The sequence below is a fragment of the Garra rufa genome, chromosome 7 (genome assembly GCF_049309525.1).
Source record: "Garra rufa chromosome 7, GarRuf1.0, whole genome shotgun sequence".
In the NCBI taxonomy this organism is placed as follows: domain Eukaryota; kingdom Metazoa; phylum Chordata; class Actinopteri; order Cypriniformes; family Cyprinidae; genus Garra; species Garra rufa.
In genome coordinates, this window is record NC_133367.1 from 20,088,439 (window position 1) to 20,108,903 (window position 20,465).

Consider the following 20,465-nt stretch of genomic DNA (forward strand, 5'->3'; position numbering starts at 1 on the left):
AAAAGAAGTGCTATTTCTTGAGAAAAACTGTCAAGTTCCTAGGACATATAGTAACTGAAAGTGGCATAGCAACCGATCCAACTAAAGTGTCCGCAGTCAGTGACATGAAGTCCTCAGATCTGATGGAAGCGGATGGAAAGACTCCATCGCCAACCAAAATTAAGTCTTTTCTTGGCATGGCGAATTATTATTCCCATTTCATTGAAGGCCTCTCGACTTTAGCGAAACCATTATTTAAATTGACAGCTGGACAGAAAGTCAGGAGGAAAGATGGACAAAAGACACGCTTTGTTTCCAATCCTAGGCGTCTAAGTCCTGAAGACTGGACTGCAGAGTGTGACACAGCTGTAGAAAAGATAAAACAGGCTCTTTCTCACACTGTTGTTCTTGCCCACCCAGACTTCAAGAGGCATTTTCTGTTGTCCACAGATGCGTCTATGGATGGTTTTGGCGCAGTCTTGAGTCAAATTCCAGAAAATGAGACAAAACCTAGACCAGTTGCTTTTGCAAGCAAGACCCTGTCAAAGGCCCAATCCCATTACCCTGCTCATAGGTTAGAATTTTATGCTCTGAAGTGGGCAGTTTGTGATAAATTCGCCCATTGGCTAAAGGGGACCAAATTTACAGTGTTAACTGATAACAATCCCCTGACGTATATAATGTCAAAGCCAAAGTTAGATGCCTGTGAGCAAAGGTGGGTATCTAAGCTGGCCCCTTTTGATTTTGACTTGAGATACATACCTGGGACCAAGAATGTTCCCGCTGATCTCTTGAGCCGCCGACCTTTCGCCAGAACTTTAGAGGTATGTGATGCTTTAGAGACTAAGGCTATACATGTGACCCCTGAGGCCATCCAAGAAACTTTCCGATTGTCAGTGAATGTGCATCATCAAACTTGTGAGAGTAGCATGGAGTCTCGGGAGGAAAAACTGAAGATGATTAGTAGTGAAGGGGTGAAAGCTGTTTTTGAGTCCTGTCTAAACTGGGAAGCCAGCAGTCCAGTTCATAGTGTCCATCTAGCCCAGAACAATCATTTTGTCCATGGAGGTGTCAGCACTCTGCCAGTTTTCTCTATGGAGGAGATACGGATAAAGCAGAAGGCAGATCCCACTGTGTCTCGTGTTGTGTTCTTTGTTGACAGAAAAAGGAGACCATCACGTAGAGAGAGGGACAATGAAACTGCACCAGTAATGCGACTTCTGAAGCATTGGGAAAAATTCGAATTAAAGGATGGAGTTCTCTATCGCAGGTCCAAAGATCGGGTCAGTAAAGTCAGGTACCAGCTTGTACTTCCACACTCGTTAAGAACTGTTGCTCTCAGAGGAACTCATGATGATGCCGGCCATCAAGGCCAAAGCAGAACCCTTCACCTTGTACGCCAGCGGTTTTTCTGGTCTGGTATGGACACAGATGTCAAAAAGTATGTCTCACACTGTAAACGATGTGTGGTCGGAAAGACTCAGGAACCTGAGGCGAGAGCTCCACTAGAGTCTATCAGGACAAGTGCACCACTTGAGCTTGTATGTATAGATTTCTGGTCTGCAGAGGGAAGGCGTGGAGAGAGCATTGATGTTCTAGTCATAACAGACCATTTTACAAAACTAGCCCATGCGTTCCCCTGTCCCAACCAAACAGCCAGAGTAGTGGCTCAGAAATTGTGGAACAACTTTTTCTGTGTGTATGGCTTTCCGCAGAGAATACACTCTGACAAGGGTGCAAACTTTGAGAGCAAATTGATTGCTGAGATGTTGCTTGTATCTGGTGTTGATAAGTCCCACACCACGCCGTACCATCCTATGGGCAATGGGCAGACCGAAAGATTTAATCGCACCCTCGGCAACATGATCCGCTCTTTGCCTCCTCGAGCAAAGGAGAGATGGCCGCAAATGATTCAGACACTTACGTTTTCCTATAATTGTACTACCCATGAAACAACTGGGTTTGCACCGTTCTACTTAATGTTTGGAAGGATTCCAAGGTTACCTGTAGACGTCATGTTTGGAAGTGCACTCAGAAATGAGGATGTTCAGACCTATGATGAATATGTGAAATCTTTCCAGAAAGATCTCAGAGAAGCCGTGCATATTGCCAAGGGCAACACTACGGATGCACAGAGAAAACAAACTGAAGGGTATAATAAAAGGTCTAAGGGTGCTCCTCTGGAGGTTGGTGACCATGTCCTCTTGGCAAATAAGAAGGAAAGAGGAAAAGGAAAGTTGGCAGATGTGTGGAATTCAGCAGTTCATGTAGTAACATGGAAAGATTCATCATTGCCTATTTACAGAGTTGAGAACCCCACAACGAAGAACAGCAAAGTGGTCCATCGTAATTTTCTCCTCCCTGTCAATTTCCTTCCATTGGAAGAGCTGGACATTGAATCTACAGTCCTGTCAGCAGTGTCGGAGGAGGAAAGAAATCAACCAGAGAGTCAAAGCCAAAGGTCTTTTCTCAGTACAGGAAGAGAATCAAGAACAGCTGTATGGATTTTACAAGGGGTAAGCCCCAAAGCACCTCAGAGTACCGGAGAACGTTCTGTGAAGGAAATGACCAGAGAACACGTCACAGAGTTGGGACGTTCAGACTGTGTGAGTCAAACAAGAGAGAAGAATCATTCTACCGGAAATGAATGTGAACACACTGAGAGTTCTAGTGATGAATGTGAAGCCAGAGAAACGAGCAGCGAAAAGTCTGATGATGAAAAAAGTGAGCACGAATTGGAACCAGATCAATTGTGCATCAGTGGTGGGGAAAGGACCCGAGAATCTGTGAGCAACCAGAGTGTTCAGGCTGGATCCAATGTCATGTCAGAAGATGTCAGTTCTATGAGCAGATCAGTCAGAAGCTCCAAGCATAAATCCTCAAGTTGCAAAAGTGGATATGAACAGAAGAAGTCCCAAAGAACAGTGACTGTAACAGATACTGCCTTTAAACCCAATGAGGGAACAGTGAGAACCAGGGCGGGAAGGCTAGTGAGACCTGTGAGACGTCTGCTTGAGTGTATGAGTATGATATTGACTGAATCAGGGCAGAAAGATCCTCTTGCAGAGTTGTTCAAAATTCTATCAAATTTTATAGAGGGTTGAACTAATGTTTGAAGTCAAATGTCAAGAGTTGACTAAGATTTAGACTTGAGTGAGCTTTAAGAGGAAGCTTTAATATGAGAAGTACTTTGCGTGGGGGTGTATGGTTATATGTATAAGGGCATATTTCTACCAGGCAAAGTGTCTTTGCTATTCATTTGAATGACTTAAGTCATGGTACCCCCTGTTAAAGGAAAATGCCTCACCTACAGTCTTAAAGTTCGCTGAAATTTAGGAGGGGAGAGTGTAGTATTTTAAGTTTCAACCATTCCAGCAAACTTTAATTTTCCAAGAATTATATTCCTTATTTTATTTATTTTCATGTTTCATCATACATAAAACTACATGTACGCTGTTTATCTTTTGTTTCAAAATAATATATGGGTTTTTTTTGTGTGATGTCATTTCCCATTTGATTTATCCAATCGCGTCCCGCTCTCGTTCAGAACGGCTTTGGACTTGAGTGAGACAGGTATGTTGCAACTGTGCTCTGTAATATAGTGTTAAAATACATCAGATTGAGTTACAATTTTGCTTGATATCAGTGGATGACATGTTTTAATGCTGGATTGAGTCAAATAGCATGTTTGTATTTCGTTATTTTTCGTGTTTATTCGAGTTGTGTGTTAATTGGCCATTTATGAGTTTGTTCAAGTTGCCGCCCGCACCGATTTTAGAGGTGGGGTTTTTCATTCTTTTTCCGGTAACTTTGGTTCTTTAATAAAACGAAAGAGGTGGATTATGTTCTTAAAACATCATGCAGTTAAGTTTTGTCGAAAGTATTGTCTTTTTATGTCTTAAATTGTACATTCATCACCATGTATTATCTTTGATTTGTTAATCGGCTGCAGTTGCAGTGTTAATGGGGACAGGGGTTCACTTTTCTCTCTTCTTACATTCCCCGCAGACCACAGAGCCGAGAGTGTGTGTTTGCGTGGTGTTAATAACTGTCCTGTCTTTAATAAACTGCAGGTATGTCATTGCAACAAAATAATTACCACTATACGATCAGAATTCATTGTAATGTTAGATTGAAACAATTTTCTGTAATTTCAAAGTATGAAATTGTGTATACATATATTGAAGATATCTTTACATTATTGAATTTGTGTTTAAGGTTGTATGTAATGTCTGATACTTGTGTTGAAAGAAAATAATTGAAACAAGACACATTTTATTTGGAAAGTTTTATTGAGAACTGTAGCAGAACGGCTTTGGACTTGAGTGAGACAGACCACAGAGCCGAGAGTGTGTGTTTGCGTGGTGTTAATAACTGTCCTGTCTTTAATAAACTGCAGACGTGGTCCACCGAAGCCAGTGGTGTCGTGGAGTTCTTTGTGGTGCGAGACGAAACACGCTACAGAATTGCATAGTCCTTCTTTGCCATGAAAATTAACTTAATCCCGAAAAAAACTTTCCACTGCATTGTTAAGAAGGCTTCAGGGCATCCAAGAAAGTCCAGCAAGCGCCAGGATCGTCTCCTAAAGAGGATTCAGCTGCGGGATCGGAGTGCCATCAGTGCAGAGCTTGCTCAGGAATGGCAGCAGGCAGGTGTGAGCGCATCTGCACGCACAGTGAGGCCAAGACTTTTGGAAGATGGCCTGGTGTCAAGAAGGGCAGCCAAAAACACAGCCATGAATAAAGAATGGTACCAAAACACCCTCTAACAGCAACTTCTTCCAACAATCCAACAACAGTTTGGTGAAGAACAATGCATTTTCCAGCACGATGGAGCACCGTGCTATAAGGCAAAAGTGATAACTAAGTGGCTCGGGGACCAAAACATTGAAATTTTGGGTCCATGGCCTGGAAACTCCCCAGATCTTAATCCCATTGAGATCTTGTGGTCAATCCTCAAGAGGCGGGTGGACAAACAAAAACCCACTAATTCTGACAAACTCCAAGAAGTGATTATGAAAGAATGGGTTGCTATCAGTCAGGATTTGGCCCAGAAGTTGATTGAGAGCATGCCCAGTCGAATTGCAGAGGTCCTGAAAAAGAAGGGCCAACACTGCAAATACTGACTCTTTGCATAAATGTCATGTAATTGTCGATACAAGTCTTTGAAACGTATGAAGTGCTTGTAATTATATTTCAGTGCATCACAGAAACAACTGAAACAAAGATCTAAAAGCAGTTGAGCAGCAAACTTTGTGAAAACTAATATTTGTGTCATTTTCAAAACTAAACTGCACATCAATCTATCCAATTTGCATTCCAGTCATTTATTTTAAGAATGTTTGACTGAAAAACTAAAATCTTACACTGTCAAAAAACTGGATCGCTCAAAGTTTTTGGAAATAATATTTAAATATTATATTTTGGTTAATTCACAGTTATTAAAATCCACATCTATATTTACCGCTAGACATGACTAACCAGCAGATATTTGTCAACCGGTACAGATTTTTTGACAATTTTCTGATCTCGTCATTGTTTTCTTGTTATCACAACATGTTTCTTGTGATCGCGACATAACAAGAGTTGTATTCTGGTGATCATGACTTAATTTTCTCGTGATCTTGAAATAAGAGTTGTTTGCTTGTTATCACAACTTAATTTTTTTGTGATCTTTAATGACAACATAAAAGTTTCTTGTGATCACAACATAATTTTCTCGTGATCTCGACATAAGAGTTGTTTTCTTATCACATCAATTTTCTTCTGATCTCAACATTGTTTTCTTGTTCTCACAACATAAAAGTTTCTTGTGATCTCGACATAATGAGAGTTGTTTTCTTGTTATCACGACTACATTTTCTTGCTATCTCGACATTGTTTTCTCATTATCACAACATAAAAGTTTTCTCATGATCACAGCTCAACTTTGTTGTGATCTCGACATAACAAGTGTTGTTTTCTTGTAATCACAACATAATTTTCTCTTGATTTTGACATAAGTTGTTTTCTTGTTACGACGACTTGATTTTCTTGTGATCTTGACATTGTATTCTTGTTTTCATGGCATAAAAGTTTCTTGTGATCTTGACATAACGAGAGTTGTATTCTCATGATCATGACATAATTTTCTTGTGATCTCGACAAAATGAGTTGTTTTCTTGTTATCACAACTTAATTTTTTCGCAACCTCAACATTTTCTTATCACAACAACAAAAGTTGTTTTTGCATGATCACTACTTGACATAAGTTTTCTCGTGATCACGACTTAAAAGTTGTTTTCTCATGATCATGACTTAATTTTCTCGAGATCTTGACATAATGAAAGTTGTTTTCTTGTGATCACGACTTAATTTTCTCTTGATTTTGACATAAGAGTTTCTTTCTTGTTATCACGACTTAATCACGAGAATACAACTCTCATTATGTCGAGATAACAAGAAAATTAAGTCGTGATAACAAGAAAGAAACTTATGTCAAGATCTCGAGAAAATTAAGTCATAATCACGAGAATACAACTCTCATTATGTCGAGATAACAAGAAAATTATGACTTAATTTTCTTGTGATCTTGACTGTTTTAGTATGGTTTCTGTTTGTATTCAAAACTTTATGTGAGACCAGTGTGGTGTGTATCGACAAGGGGAGGTGCCAATAAAAGGTCCGTACACCATACTAATCAAGCAATACAACTGTTTATTGATGTAAAATACAGCTGATCAAATTATGATAATAATAGTCAATAATCAATAATGATATTCATAATTATTAAGTAAAAGCATAAAAGGATAGACAAAGCTGGATAGTTATATGCTAAACCCCAAGCAAAATAGAAAAATAAAGTCCATATTTACAACTCAGAGACGTGCCATCATCTCCACTCTCTAAGACTGGGGAGCCCGTTGCAGTCACCGTAGAAGACCAACACGTATGTCCGAGAAATGCCGGGCGATGTGCACTAATCCCACGGCTGAGCTTCCACTGTGCCAGCAAGAAGTCCCATCTTATATACTTTTAATTTAGGTGCAGTTAAAGACAACCTCCAAGTGAGGGAGAGCATCAAGTTGATCAGGCTTGATCATCTCCCCACGTGGGTGCACATCATTCTAATTTCAAGAAATGATGGTCCGCTACTGGCTATTTCAAAAACTTGTAGCCATACCCCATAAAGCGTCATAATAAACTGTTTGTTCTAAACTAGTGATAAAAACTTATCTACCCGAGGGCCGAGGCCGACACTTTCCCAGGAGGCCAGATGTCCTCAGGAGAATAGCGGTACTGAGTTGCACCAGTCATTCTCCTTGAAGCCCCCCTCCCTCTGTGCTCACGCTCCTTTCACATTGTTTATCTCCGTTGAGCGCACAGAAGCACAGCACAAAAATGACCCATCTCTTACATTGACATAAAGAGAATTGTTTGCTTGCTATCACAACTTAATTTTCTTGTGATCTCAACATTTTCTCGTTATCACAACATTTTTCGTGAACTTGACAGAGTTTTCTCATGATCTCGACTCAATTTTCTTATGATCTTGACATAACAAGAGTTGCTTTCTTATCACGACAATTTTCTGATCTCGTCATTGTTTTCTTGCTATCACAACATGTTTCTTGTGATCTTGACATAACGAGTTGTATTCTGGTGATCATGACTTAATTTTCTCGTGATCTTGACATAAGAGTTTTGCTTGTTATCACAACTTAATTTTCTTGTGATCTTGACATTCACAACAATTTTCTTGTGATCTCGACATTGTTTTCTTGTTATTACGACATAAAAGTTTGTGATCTCGACATAACGAGACTTGTATTCTCAAGATCATGACTTAATTTTCTTGTGATCTCAACATAAGTGTTGTTTGCTTATTATCAAAACTTAATTTTCTTGTGATGTCAACATTGTTTTCTCGTTATGACATAAAAGTTGTTTTCTCATGATCATGACTTTATTTTCTCGTGAACTCGACATTACTTATTACACAACTTAACTCTTGTGATCCCAACATAAGGAGAGTTGTTTACTCGTGATCACGACTTAATTTTCTCTTTGCTTTTGACATAACAAGAGCTGCTTTCTTGTTATCACAACTTAATTTTCTTGTGATCTCGACATTGTTTTCTTGTTATCACGATAAAAGTTTCTTGTGATCTCGACATAACAAGAGTTGTATTCTCATGATCATGACTTAATTTTCTCATAATCTCGACATAAGAGTTGTTTGCTCGTAATCACAACTTAATTTTCTTGATCTCAACATTTTCTCATTATCACGACATAACAGAAGTTTTCTCATGAGCATGGCTTCATTTTCTCGTGAACTCAACCTGACGAGTTTCTTATGATCATGACTTCATTTTCTTATAATCTCGACATAACAAGAGTTGTTTGCTTGTTATCACAACTTAATTTTCTTGTGATCTCGACATTTTCTCGTCACGACATAATTTTCTCATGAACTTAACATGACGAGTTTCTCATGATCACAACTTTTCACAACAAATTTTCTTATGATCTCAACATAGCAAGAGTTGCTTTCTTATCACGACAATTATCTTGTGATCTCGATATAACAAGAGTTGTATTCTCGTGATCATGACTTCATTTTCTTGTGATCTCAACATTGTTTTCTCGTTATCACAACAAAAACGTTTTTTTCTTATGATCATGACTTCACTTTCTCGTGAGTTTTCTCGTGATTAAAACTCAACTTTCTTGTGATCCCGACATAAGGAGAGTTGTTTTCTCGTAATCATGACAATTTTCTCTTGATTTTGACGTAACAATAGCTGCTTTCTTGTTATCACAACTTAATTTTCTCGTGATCTCGACATTTTCTCATTATCACAACATAACAGAAGTTTTCTCATGAGCATGGCTTCATTTTCTCATGAACTCAACATGACAAGTTTTCTTTTCACTACAAATTTTCTTATGATCTCAACATAACGAGAGTTGTATGATCATGACTTAATTTTCTTATAATCTCGACATAGCAAGAGTTGTTTGCTTGTTATCACAACTTAATTTTCTATGTGATCTCAACATTTTCTCATCACGACATAACAGAATCGTCACGACATAACAGATCTAATCATTTTCTCATGAACTTAACATGACGAGTTTCTCATGATCACAACTTTTCACAACAAATTTTCTTATGATCTCAACATAGCAAGAGTTGCTTTCTTATCACGACAATTATCTTGTGATCTCGATATAACAAGAGTTGTATTCTCGTGATCATGACTTCATTTTCTCGTGAACTTGACAAGTTTTCTTGTGATCAGAAAAATTAATTTTCATGATCTTGACATAACAAGAGTTGTTTTCTCATCATGACAATTTTCTTGTGATCTCGTCATTGTTTTCTTGTTATCATTACTTAATTTTTTGTGATCTTGACATAACGAGAGTTGTTTTCTCTAATGTCACATGCACAATTTTAATGTAGTCCTTACTACCTTACTGGGCCTTGAACATTCCACTTGCATTGCTGTCTAGGCAGGGTCAAAAAACTCCCGGATCAAAGATATCTTAATATGTGTTCCAAAGATGAGCAAAGGTCTTACAGGTTTGAAACGACATGAGGGTGAGAAATCAATCACAAAATTTTAATTTTTGGGTGAACTATCCCTTTAAGAGTATCAAAACATCTTATCAGAAGTAATAAACCACAAAGCTCTTTGTGATTACTGAATGTTAAATGAAGGAAAACTACAGCCCTGTATTGAGACACTTTTTTTGTCCCCTTTTGATTGACAGAATGCAATTTGCAGTGATCATCAGCTGTTTTAAACAATAGGGTGGATAATTGCTTTTATCAGCCGATACAGATTATTTGGCCGATATATCGGTGCATCCCTATTTATAAAGTTTATTGAGAATCAAGCAACCTACCTAGAACACCCTGGCAAACAACCAAATATACTAGCAACAACCCCGAACACCCTAGCATGGTGTCAGTGAGTTTTTATGCATATGAACAACTTCAGAACATATAGAATAGTTAAAGCATCATTAATGAGCCGCAGACAGTAAAACTGTACTTCAAAGGCAAGCGAGAACATTATTAGCAAAGACAAGAGGGATTTGCTTGATTAACGGGCAGCTTTGATATGAGACTATCACTATACAGACTGACCTTACAGTCGGTTCCACTCGCACACTGTTAGTCAGAGAGATCCTGTGACTTTTATCTAAAGGCAGACATGCTGTTAATGAAAGCCGAACTACAAGAAGCACTCTCTCTGTCTTTCTCTCTATTTCTCTAGCTCATGTGAGAAAGCCTTTCAAACACCCTCTGGAAAATTACAGTCCTCTCCTGGATATCTCACCAGTGATGTCCAAACACTCCACCTTGCCGAAAACAACCACAAAAACACAGGAAAACTGAATCTAGTCCCTGCATGGGCTGGAATAAACCCATTTCATATATTATGAAGTAACACTTGTACTTTTAGGCTTATGGAATCAGGTAACCGTCAGAAACGACAACTGTTGGATTTGCATTTAATTTGTCACTGGTGAAAAACAATTTCAAATCCAATTTCATACAGTATAGATTCTCATATGAGGTCACATACCAGTATAACAATAATTTCATGCACTCACCTGTACTGTTTACGAGTGTCGTACCGCCCTGCGTTCGTTTCTCGGATCTTCGTGGCCAGAACTCGTACAATATTTACAAACAGAAGAAAGTTCAGCTGGAAGAAAAAAAGAAACAGGGATTCATTTATTTGAGTAAAGAGTGAAACACTTTCTATAAAGACTATCTAATGATAAAATAACAAACTAAAAAATCTATTTAAAATAAAACATTTTGTTAATTATTATAAGATATTATTAGATATGACATTTTAAAAACTATGACAGTCTAAAATAATCACTTGATAATTACGACTGTTCCTCAGATGTGGCTGCTAAAATTTCACAATTACATTTATTTTTTTTTTATAATTATTGCGCTAAAATGAGACATGATGTATAAAAAAAAACAAAGCGGTGAATATTACTTATGAAAAGAACATTTTTATTATTTTGTCATTTTCAAATAAAGCTATTAAGCAATTAAGCAATTCTATTCCAAAAGTGTTTCAAATGTAATTTCCAGTTTAGACATTAACTGAGATGTGGCGGAAATGACAAAATTCTCCTTTTGGTGAGTGTGAAAGTGTGAAAAAGTGCCATTCTGCTTATATTTTCCGCTTGGGAATTATTCCGTCACTGCGTGATGAGCTTTTGTCGCATGTGAGCCGTGAGTTTCACTAGGTTTAAACAGCCTTTCATATTCCGCTTTAGTCTATTTAGACGTTGTAATCAATACACCATAGAAATTGTTAGTCATGAGCGCTTGTGCGCAAATTCATGCATGTGTGTTATATGTTTTGCTGACAGGCAGCAAGGACGAAAATACATTTGCATTCTGTCACATAATTACAGCTTTCCCGGTGCGCTACGGTCCAGAAATTCTTGAAATCGCAGCTCCATTACTGTGGGAAGCGCTTATGCTCGGCAAAGCCGATAATTAACAGCATAATGTCTCCGTCTGCCCATCCAGCAGATAAATATATGCATGTAACCGCTAAATGGTCAATCACATTCAGTCACAGAACGTCAACAAACGACAGCATTCTGCTATCCAAATCGACCCTTTGACACACTAGATTACGGGACTTTGACGAGCTCTTTTAGCATGGATCGCGTTTAGAGCACAGGGTTAAATTCGGGGTTAATGGGAAGACAGCTGTGCCTCTTAACAACTGCTTTGATGGCACTTTCCACCAATTTGTTGCAATTTGGCAGCACATGAGGCATCAATCCCATGTTTTGCAATAAGAACTGTTAGATAAGTTAGATGGACTATTATCCAACACACAATCAGCCCGAAAGGAGCAGTTTGTTTAAAACTTCTTAAATGTTTCTAGACCACAAGGCAGTAGCCTTGACCTTGGACTGCATCCATCAATTAAGTCTTCAAAATTGGTCGAGTACAAATTAGATGAGTACAGTCAGAGTTTGTATTGGCTTTTCCAAGCTTTATAATGGCAGTAAATGGCTGTTGAGATTTTGAAGTCCAATAAAGTGCATCCATTTATCCTTAAAAGTGCTCCACACAACTCTGGAGGGTTAATGAAGGAATTGATGCATTTGTGCAAGAAAAATATTCATATTTAAAACTTTATGAACCGTAATCTCTAGCTTCCGCTAACTGTTATATGCGTGTTTACGAGGGAGTGGATGACGTAGGCGAACACATTGATGAATACAGAAGCACAGTGGAGAGTGCAAAACGAAACACCAGTCATGAATTAGAAGTACAAAACAAGGATTTTTAAAGAAAAATGTTTGAGGATTTCGATATAAGCCAAGAGTAGACTGTTTTTTCTTTGCTGTAAACAAAACTTGGTTCTCGTCTAGCATATATAGACTAGCAGAAGTCGCTTTTTCACCAAAATTACCAGGAACAAATAGTTCCAAGAACTTTTTTTCCAGGAACATCTTTTTCCCCAGACCTGTTGCTGTCTCCATCGCGGTCTAAAGGTTTTTATTTATGCGCTGGCGGAGTACTGTAGCTGCTCACTTAAATGATCTTACTCATTTTAATCTGCTTAATCTTGGTGATGTCAGTGTCCTAAATGATGTTATAATGGACAATTTCACATCCAGAGATGAATGATCAGATGATGAAGTTACTAAAGAGGAGGAGTCCAATGACAGTCTGTTATATGAAAAGATGCGCGAACAGTTGCGCTGCGCTCACTTTTCTAAATGTAAACTACAAGGTACACTATTCATGCTATCTAAAAATAGAAGGGGTGATTAAAAGTTCAGAGACTATGCCCATGATAAACAACGGAAAACAGATGTTAGTCTGTTTGTATAATGATGCAGTATAGCGCTCCTGACTTGACAGACAGCTCTCGGTAAACCCGTGAAGTGAAAGTAAAACCCGTCTCACTTTAAACCCGTTTTTCTCAAAATTCCATTCCTGAAAATCATAGCTATCAGCCAACTTACCATAGCCATAACTTTTGTTACGTTCAAGCTATGGACCCAATAAAAACAGTTTTGGAAAGTGCCTGAACCCAGCTTTCATTGGTATCAAAACCTAAAAAAGGTAAAATTTCACCATGAGTTGGGATTTCCTAGATCACATCACAAATAATAGATTCATGGCACCAAAGATTACCTGTTTTCAAATAGGCGCTGTCTTTATAAATAAACCGCAATTTTGGGTTTTAAACAACTGCATTCTCACCTAAAATACTCTTAAAACTACATTTCATGACACAATAACAGTAATACTTTGAAAATTATGTGAATAAATGGAATAAGTGCACTGTAAAAATAAACTTAAAGTTCAGCAGCTGCCTTAAGTTTTTAAGTTAAATCAGCTTAAAACTGCAAGTCATTTTAACTTATTACAATCAAAATTAGTTGATTTAACTTGTGAGTTTAAATGACTTAAGTTGGTTTAACTTAACATTTTAAGGCAGCTGCTAAACTTAAGTTTTTAAGTTGAAACTGGTGAAAACTTTTTGCAGTGTGGTTGAAATACTTTGCTGTGTGAACTCAACCAATCAGCATGTTCAGCGCCCAAGTCCCACCCCCGAAAGTTCCGGACCTTTAAAAAAAAGGCTTACTCTACGCCTACATCATCCGCTGGGACACCACTCTCTCGTGAACGTGTCTACGAGTTAGCGGAAAATAGAGATTACGGTGTGTAAAGTTTTAAATATGGATATTTTTCTTAAACAAACGCATCAATTAGCTTCAGAAGGCCTTTGTTAAACCTCCGGAGCCATGTTGGGCACTTTTTATGATGGATGGATGCACTTTATTGGACTTCAAAATCTCAACAGCCATTCACTGCCATTACAAAGCTTGGCAAAGCTATAACTCTGATAATAACGTCTGAAAGAAGAAAGTCATATACACCTAGGATGGCTTGAGGGTGAGTAAATTATGCGGTAATGTTCATTTTTGGGTGAACGATCTCTTAAATCTAAAGTTAGTTAGCTAGCAGCTAGTTTGGCACCACATGTTAACAGATAAACATAAATTTCACGTAACTTAGTATTTTACAGTAACTTTGGTAACAGGTTTAAATGGATGAGCTTTAAAAATGTTTATTTTATTGTAGTATTGTAGAAGTAAACTGTAGTGCTGTTTGTATTCGTCAAGATTAAAGTGATAGTTCAACCAAAAATGAAAATTGTCAAGTTTGTCATGTCATTCCAAACCCATAAGATCCAAGATCTTTCTGACCCTGCAAAGACAGCAACACAAATGACACGTTTAAGGTCCAGAAAGGTAGTAAGGACATTGTTAAAATAGTCCATGTGACATCAGTGGTTCAACCGTAATGTTATGAAGCTACGAGGATACTTTTTGTGTGCAAAAAAGATTTAATAATGCGTCAAGGTCTCTCGTGAACACACGTCGAGGACTGACACGGAAGAGAATAAATTGGAAAATAAAGTTACTTTTTGTTTTTCTTTGCACACAAAAAGTATCCTCGTTGCTTCATAATGATGTCACGTGGACTATTTTATCGACGTCCTTACTACCTTGAACGTCTTGAACATGTCAGTTGCGTCTATGCAGGGTCAGAAAGTTCTCGGATTTCATCAAAAATATTTTAGTTTGTGTTCCGAAGATGAACGAAGGTCTTACGGTTTTGGAACAACATGATGGTGAGTAATAATGACAGAATGTTTTATTTTTGAGTGAACTGTCATTCAACATTTGGTTCCAAACTTGCAAAAATTATGTAATAAATTTGTAAATAAACATATAAATAGGCAATAAATACATATATAAATTAATTAATTCTAAATAGAAATGTTAAATCAAAATTCTAAATATTAATACATACTGTAATGGTATATAAATAAAAGTCAGTGTGTCCAACAGTTTAGTTTGTGTTTGTTGATTAACTGCCAAACAACTCACCCCAATTGCTGTCAATATAGGAACTTGGTAAATCCATTTAATATTTCCAGCGCTCAACTCCCAACACCTTAGAGAGAAAGACAGAAATATTATATTAAATTTTATATATAGAACAGCTTGTGTGTCTCTCTTTGTGTGCCTATAACTGTGTGACTTTTTTTTACCATACTGAGAATCTGGATCACGTACGGGAAACTCACCTTACATTCGCCAGCGTTGCCCTGACGACAGCCCAGGTTGACACGAAGAGAGCGGGAACACCTGCGACCGCACAAATTAGAAAATGACAAGATTTATCAACTGTAATGCAGCATACAAGCACAGAAGCATGTCCGACACTTGCCACAAACTCACCGGAACAACACAATTTTCGATATTTTTTATCGTGAACCGATGAAATCCGACAAGTCAAAAGCTTCCAAAAAGTCTCCTTGACCCTCCTGACCATAAATGATGAAATGTAAAGTCTATAGTTTCTGTGCTGACACGAACAGAACTCAAGGTTTCTGAACACCCCCTCATTGCCTCAAGAAAAATCCTCAAAAAGAAAATACTGATGGTTTATTTACAGCTGCCACTGCATATTATACAGCGATAGTATTTTAATATTAGAAAAATTACACTTCAACTTTCAGATGTTAATAATCTGGCTATAAAACCACGCTGAGAGTAAGACCCAGAGGGTCTGATTTATGATGATGTGTCTCCCTAAACACCGAGTTTATTAATTATGAAAGAGCCAAAAGCAGACCTCAGCAAACAAGATCCAGTGATGTGTTTTTGATCTGATGTTTCAGAGTGCTTGAATATGAAAATTTAACCCTCATTAGGCGGTTACTCTATAGCAAACACATCGATGCCAGCAACAGTAATTATGCATTATTGATCATGATAACACATTAATTTGTTTGGAAGATCAATATGTTGGTTGAGTAATACACATTATCAGTGTCACTGCTGGTCTGTTTAAAGTAGGACAAACATGTTTGGGCTTCTCAGTCGTTCGGCTTTCAACAAATTATCTAAGAATGCGAGAACCTTCCCAAAAGTATTTGCATATCAAAGGTGTCTGTTTGGCTAGCCTGGTGAGCTTTATGCATCAAACATAAAGTATGAATAAATAAGGCTTCAAGTAAGTGTTTGCGCCTCAAAGGACACCAAAACGATTCGACTGAGATTCTCGAAGGCAGATGTAACACAAGCCTCAGATGAGAATTATCATAACAAGCTGTGAAATTGGCTGGGTTACGTCTGGGCAGGATAAAATAAACAATGTTTAAAATCAAAATCAACCGCTGATTGATCTTAACATGTGCACTTACCCCACCCTATGAGGGTGAAACCCCAAAGATATTTGGAGTCAGAGAAGAACGCCATGAAAATCAGACTGTGAAGGTACAGGCCCTCCACTAGGATCCAGTAGTAGTTGGTCGCCAGGAAATAAATGAAGAATAGAACTGTGATCTTGCAGCCAACCTGAAAATACAAACAACACTGGCTTTAGCCAATCAGAATCCTCAAACTGTAGCATTTAGCCAATCACACATTTATGCAGCCTTATAGTTGGAATGAATGCACCACAATGGCATTCAGTTAGAAACATGGGAAAGTGTCTGTTAAAACATTGGTCATGCAGGAAAAACACTGGGAATACAATTAATTGTACTGTATATTATTGAAGCTTGTTACCGCCACTGAATACGTACAAATAAAATACTTTTCATCTCACAGTTCTGATTTTTTCTCTGAATTGTGAGATATAAACTCACAATTGTGAGTTATAAAGTCAGAACTGCAGGACATAAATCCCCAATTGTGAGAAATAAAGTCAGAATTGCAAGATATAAACTAGCAATTATGAGTAACAAAGTCTAGTTCAGAGGAAAAAATGTCAGCTCACAATTCTGAAATTTTCTTATATATCTCACAATTCAGAAAAAAAGTCAGAATTGCAAGATGAAAACTCGCAACTGCAAGAAAAAAGTCCAAACTGCAAGATGTAAACTCGCAGTTGCAAGAAAAAAGCCTGAATTGCAAGGTGCAAACTTGCAATTGTGAGAAAAAAGTCAGAATTGTAAGGTGTAAATAGGGGCTATAGGGCTATAGGGCTCCGTGCTGCTACGCCATGGCTCCTTGGACTGTCTGTTTCACCATGGCTCCCTGAGCTACCTGCTCCTCCATGGCTTCCTGGGCTCCCTGCGCCGCCATGACTCCCTGGACTGTCTGTTTCACCATGGCTCCCTGAGCTCCCTGCTCCTCCATGGCTTCCTGGGCTCCCTGCGCCGCCATGGCTCCCTGGACTGTCTGTTTCACCATGGCTCCCTGAGCTCTCTGCTCCTCCATGGCTTCCTGAGCTACCTGCTCCTCCATGGCTCCCTGGACTGTCTGTTTCACCATGGCTCCCTGGGCTCCCTGCTACGCCATGGCTCCCTGGACTGTCTGTTTCACCATGGCTCCCTGAGCTCCCTGCTCCTCCATGGCTTCCTGAGCTACCTGCTCCTCCATGGCTCCCTGGACTGTCTGTTTCACCATGGCTCCCTGAGCTCCCTGCTCCTCCATGGCTTCCTGAGCTACCTGCTCCTCCATGGCTCCCTGGACTGTCTGTTTCACCATGGCTCCCTGAGCTACCTGCTCCTCCATGGCTCCCTGGACTGTCTGTTTCACCATGGCTCCCTGAGCTACCTGCTCCTCCATGGCTCCTTGGACTGTCTGTTTCACCATGGCTCCCTGAGCTACCTGCTCCTCCATGGCTTCCTGGGCTCCCTGCGCCGCCATGACTCCCTGGACTGTCTGTTTCACCATGGCTCCCTGAGCTCCCTGCTCCTCCATGGCTTCCTGGGCTCCCTGCGCCGCCATGGCTCCCTGGACTGTCTGTTTCACCATGGCTCCCTGAGCTCTCTGCTCCTCCATGGCTTCCTGAGCTACCTGCTCCTCCATGGCTCCCTGGACTGTCTGTTTCACCATGGCTCCCTGGGCTCCCTGCTACGCCATGGCTCCCTGGACTGTCTGTTTCACCATGGCTCCCTGAGCTACCTGCTCCTCCATGGCTTCCTGGGCTCCCTGCGCCGCCATGGCTCCCTGGACTGTCTGTTTCACCATGGCTCCCTGAGCTCCCTGCTCCTCCATGGCTTCCTGAGCTACCTGCTCCTCCATGGCTCCCTGGACTGTCTGTTTCACCATGGCTCCCTGAGCTCCCTGCTCCTCCATGGCTTCCTGAGCTACCTGCTCCTCCATGGCTCCCTGGACTGTCTGTTTCACCATGGCTCCCTGAGCTACCTGCTCCTCCATGGCTCCCTGGACTGTCTGTTTCACCATGGCTCCCTGAGCTCCCTGCTCCTCCATGGCTTCCTGGGCTCCCTGCTCCTCCATGGCTCCCTGGACTGTCTGTTTCACCATGGCTCCCTGAGCTCCCTGCTCCTCCATGGCTTCCTGAGCTACCTGCTCCTCCATGGCTCCCTGGACTGTCTGTTTCACCATGGCTCCCTGAGCTACCTGCTCCTCCATGGCTCCCTGGACTGTCTGTTTCACCATGGCTCCCTGAGCTCCCTGCTCCTCCATGGCTTCCTGGGCTCCCTGCGCCACCATGGCTCCCTGGACTGTCTGTTTCACCATGGCTCCCTGAGCTCTCTGCTCCTCCATGGCTTCCTGGGCTACTTGAACTAAATTTCGCCCAATTTGCCGAATAGCGGTAAATGCGGTTGCACTTTAAAAGCTAAAGCGATAGTTCACCCAAAAATGAAAATTACCACATGATTTACTCATCCTTAAGCCATTCTAGGTCTTTCTTATTTCAGACGAATACAATCTGAGTTATATTAAAAAAATGTCCTGGCTTGTTTAAGCTTTATAATGGAGGTTAATGGCTGTTGAGATTTTGAAGTCCATTAAAGTGCATCCATCCATCATAAAAAGTGCTTCACACTGCTTTGGTGGGGTTATTAAAGGCAACTATCCATAATTAAAACTTAGTAAACTATAATATCTAGCTTCCAATAACTGTTGTTTGTACATTCACGAAAGAGTGGCGTTCCAGCGGATGACGTAGGATGTAGGTGTAGCGTAAGATCTGGTGAGAATATGCTAGTCTCGCAAGAACCATGATTTGTTTACAGTTAAGTAAAACCAGTCTCCTCTTGGCTTTTAACAAAATCCTCAGATTCCTCTGTAACCAGTGTTTTGATTTGCTCTCTTTTCATCACTTCTGGCGTACGACAATTAGCGGAAGACAGAGATTACAGTTTATAAAGTTTTAAATATGGATATTTTTCTTACACAACAGCATCGATTCACTTCAGAAGGCCTTTATTAACTCCCTGGAGTCATGTGGAGTACTTTTTATGATAGATGGATGCATTTTATTGGCCTTCAAAATCTCAAAAGCCATTCACTACTATTATAAAGCTTGAAAGAGCCAGGACATTTTTTTTTTATATAACTCCAATTGTATTCGTTTGAAAAAAAAAAAAGGTCATACACAACTGGCTTGAAAAAAACACATTTCCCATCATTCCCAGTAGCTCATTAAGAAAGGTAAAATACACTGGTGCAGTATTTAATCCACATTTGCTGCACTCTTCATTTTGCTGCATTAGTCCTGAAAGCCTCCTACCTTCATCTTAAAGGAAATAGAAGGAAATGCATGTTCAATCTAAATCACTTGAACACACACCACTTCATAATTACGATTTCTAGCTCATATAGAACAACCCACTCAGCAGTAGTCTCTAATGCATTTCAAACAGTGCAAGTCATTGTTAAAGTGTGTGCAGCACAAGAACAAATTAATCTTTGTTGACCAAAGAACACTCAACCCATATCAATGGAGAGAAAACCCAACTTAATTTAAGTTAATCAAAGTTATTTGAGCCGAAGCTATTTCACCTCAGCTTAACTCAAAAAATTAAAAATAATGGTTAAACTAGGCCAGGTTCATCAGCGTTGGCCATTCATTGCACTCACATACTGAGTCTTGTCAAGAGGGGAAATGGAGACAGTGCTGATGTTGTCCATTAGCATGGTGTCGTACTCCTGTAGCACACCATTAGCGTACACCACTCTGTCTTTCACGAAGATGCTGACTGCACGCAGCATGAAAGACACAAACAGGTGCATGTGGATGTAGTTTCTGGTGCAGTGGAGACGCCTGAGAGACAAAAGGAGAGAACATTTCAGCTAATCACAGGGGGAATCTTCTTGATTTTTTGCTTTTCCCCTTTCAAACCAGCATGAATTTCTGCCATACATTTCAAACCACCATTCATTCATTCTTGTGGAAATAAAATGTTGAATATTTATGAAATAAAAAGGCATCTTTTTGTCTTGCTAATGCTAATTCTATTTTAAAAACACGCAATTAAATCATATTTTCTTTTTGTGTAATTTTACGAAATCAAAGTTTGACAGGAAATTATGTCCAATCAAAATATTCTGTTCACTACTGACATCTCATTTTTCATCTCAAATTTTTTATAGACACAATTCTCTTCTTGGTAACCAAGTAAACTAGCTTAAAAATTCTTAGTTGTAAAA

General features: G+C 39.4%; 1 protein-coding gene across 1 annotated transcript in view; it reads right to left on the reverse strand.

Annotated features, from left to right (window-relative positions):
* The window catches only part of pth2rb (parathyroid hormone 2 receptor b), a 55,446-nt gene that overhangs the window by 14,691 nt on the left and 20,290 nt on the right, over positions 1-20,465 (reverse strand). Inside the window, exons 6-10 of the mRNA XM_073844605.1 lie at positions 19,896-20,079; positions 16,259-16,412; positions 15,137-15,197; positions 14,937-15,003; positions 10,590-10,684 (exon numbers count right to left, since the gene is read on the reverse strand). Of these exons, the coding sequence (XP_073700706.1) occupies positions 10,590-10,684; positions 14,937-15,003; positions 15,137-15,197; positions 16,259-16,412; positions 19,896-20,079 (561 nt within the window). The remainder of the gene's footprint in view (positions 1-10,589; positions 10,685-14,936; positions 15,004-15,136; positions 15,198-16,258; positions 16,413-19,895; positions 20,080-20,465) is intronic.